Source organism: Equus quagga, unplaced genomic scaffold (assembly GCF_021613505.1).
Source record: "Equus quagga isolate Etosha38 unplaced genomic scaffold, UCLA_HA_Equagga_1.0 HiC_scaffold_11662_RagTag, whole genome shotgun sequence".
Taxonomy (NCBI): domain Eukaryota; kingdom Metazoa; phylum Chordata; class Mammalia; order Perissodactyla; family Equidae; genus Equus; species Equus quagga.
Window position 1 is genome coordinate 2,107 of NW_025792264.1, and position 2,563 is coordinate 4,669.

Genomic DNA, 2,563 nt, shown 5'->3' on the forward strand with positions numbered 1-2,563 from the left:
GTATATTTTTCATTGCTGGTTTCTATAAGTTTATTAAATGTTAGCCTATATAAGAATTTCTCAGGATTTAACTTCAGGTTCTGCTTATTTGCTGTGAATTTTCTGCAAATTCTTCATGCTCAGATTATTTATGATGTCAAATGAGAAAAATCATCTTCCTGCAGTTTTGATGCCAAATATTTCTTTGGAAAGCTACCATGTAATTTCATCTCTGCTTGAACATGTTGATTTTTAGGGAGCTGAAAATTGCTTGGAAGGCCTTATATTTGTAATCACAGGAGTGCTGGAGTCCATTGAACGAGATGAGGCCAAGTCTCTAATTGAGCGTTATGGGGGAAAAGTAACAGGAAATGTTAGCAAGAAAACAAACTACCTTGTCATGGGTCGTGATAGTGGACAGTCCAAGAGTGATAAGGTGGGTATTGCTTTGTTCTCAACACAGTGAAATAGCCTCCTTGCTTTGGCAGGCTCTTGATGTGACCATTTGTAGTAATACCCTTTACACAGAGTTAAGTGAAGAAAAAAATGGAGAAGTCATTTCTTCCCTACATCATTCCTATTCCACAGAAGTGTTGTTGGCTTTGACGCCAGGATTTTGGTTTTTGCGTTGAAGGCACAGTTCCTGTTTACTTGATTTTCTTAGTGTAGTATCCTGATTTGAATCTTTTTTTGAAGATAGAAGCAAATGCAGTTTTCTTTTTCTTCTAGTTCTAAGTATTCCTACGTATGCCACTGTAGACTCCATCTTAAGTTTTTTTAATTGGAAACTCTTTTTATTGGAAGGTCTGTCAGGTAGGATTGTGTTTAGCTCCAAGTAACAGAATACCTGCCTAACTGTGGTTTTGACGAATAGCTATTTTTCCTTACTTAGCAAGAATTCCAGAGGTAGGCAGTTGCTGGGGGGATGCTCACTAAGGTAGCTAGGCTAGTTCCCTCCTCCACCTCTGTCATCCTTATTGTGTTAGCTTTAGTCTTCACGCATGTTGCCTTGTGTTGCAAGTTAGCCGCAGCTCTAGGCATTCAAGGCAGGAAAAAGGGAGCAGTGGCAAGATGTCATACTAGGTGTGACTGCCCTTAGAAGAGTTCTCCCGGAAACACCTCTTGTAGAATTCCACTTAAGTCCCAGTAGCCACAGCTGTCATATGGCCATTCAGAGCTATAAGGGAGGTTGGGGAGGATGAGGACTTTTCTCATTGCTTTAGGCCAATCATAATCTACCACTTGGAGATGGACACATTGGAGTTTTGTTAGCAGGGCAGGAGGTGGGGGGGAAATGTCTGCCAGACGAGTCAATCCTGGGAGACGGCGTGAAGAGTTGGACTTAGGCCCTAGTGGCTTTGCGCTTTCTAGGGTAGTGGGAAACCCACCATCCTTAGGAGTTGTATCTGTCATTTTCTTTCTTTTTAATGCTACTTTCTTATGAATATGGTTTTAAAAATAATCTAATGTTATCTAATTTACAAATATGGTTTTTCACCTTCTAACAGGTCCTAGAATCATATATATTTTTACAGAAAGTAATAGTTAGGATGCGGTTTTAATGATTTGCATTGTAATAATAGGCAGCAGCCTTGGGGACAAAAATTATTGATGAAGATGGCCTATTGAATCTCATTCGAACTATGCCAGGCAAGAAGTCCAAGTATGAGATAGCACTTGAAGCCGAGGTTTGTATAAAATGAACTTGATTTTTAAAATTTATTTATTTATTTTAAAATTTTTAAGTTTTTTATTGAGTTAATGATAGGTTACAATCTTGTGAAATTTGAGTTGTACATTATTGTCTGTCAGTCGTGTTGTAGGTGCACCACTTCACCCTTTGTGCCCACCCCCCAGCCCCCCTTTCCCCTGGTAGCCACTAATCTGTTCTCTTTGTCTACATTTTTAAATTCCTCATATGAGTGGAGTCATACAGAGATTGTCCTTCTCTATCTGGCTTATTTCACTTAACATAATTCCTTCAAGGTCCATCCATGTCGTTACAAATGGAATGATTTTGTTCTTTTTTATGGCTGAGAAGTATTACATTGTGTATATATACCACATCTTCTTTATCCAGTCATCTGTTGATGGGCGCTTAGGTTGCTTCCATGTCTTGGCTATTGTAAATAATGCTGCACTGAGCATTGGGGGGCATGGGACTTTTGGAATTGCTGACTTCAAGCTCTTTGGATAGATACCCAGTAGTGGGATGGCTGGATCGAATGGTAGTTCTATTTTTAATTTTTTGAGGAATCTCCATACTGTTTTCCATAGTGGCTGCACCCATTTGCATTCCCACCAGCAGTGTATGAGGGTTCCTTTTTCTCCACAACCTCTCCAACATTTGTTACTATCAGTTTTAGTTATTTTTGTCATTCTAATGGGTGTAAGGTGATATCTTAGTGTAGTTTTGATGTGTATTTCCCTGATGATCAGCGATGATGAGCATCTTTTCATGTGCCTCTTGGCCATCCGTATATCTTCTTTGGAGAAATGTCTGTTTATGTCTCTTGCCCATTTTTTGATCGGGTTGTTTGATTTTTTGTTGTTGAGTTGTGTGAGTTCTTTATATATATGGATA

The 2,563-nt window shown here is 39.1% G+C and overlaps 1 protein-coding gene across 1 annotated transcript; it reads left to right on the forward strand.

Annotated features, from left to right (window-relative positions):
• Positions 1-235: 235 nt before the first annotated feature.
• Positions 236-1,667, forward strand: LOC124231908 (replication factor C subunit 1-like; the record flags this gene model as incomplete). Its single annotated transcript, XM_046648916.1, has 2 exons — positions 236-415; positions 1,563-1,667. Coding segments are annotated over 2 exons (285 nt in total), but the record flags the coding sequence as incomplete, so codon positions are not given.
• Between the last annotated feature and the right edge of the window lie 896 nt (positions 1,668-2,563).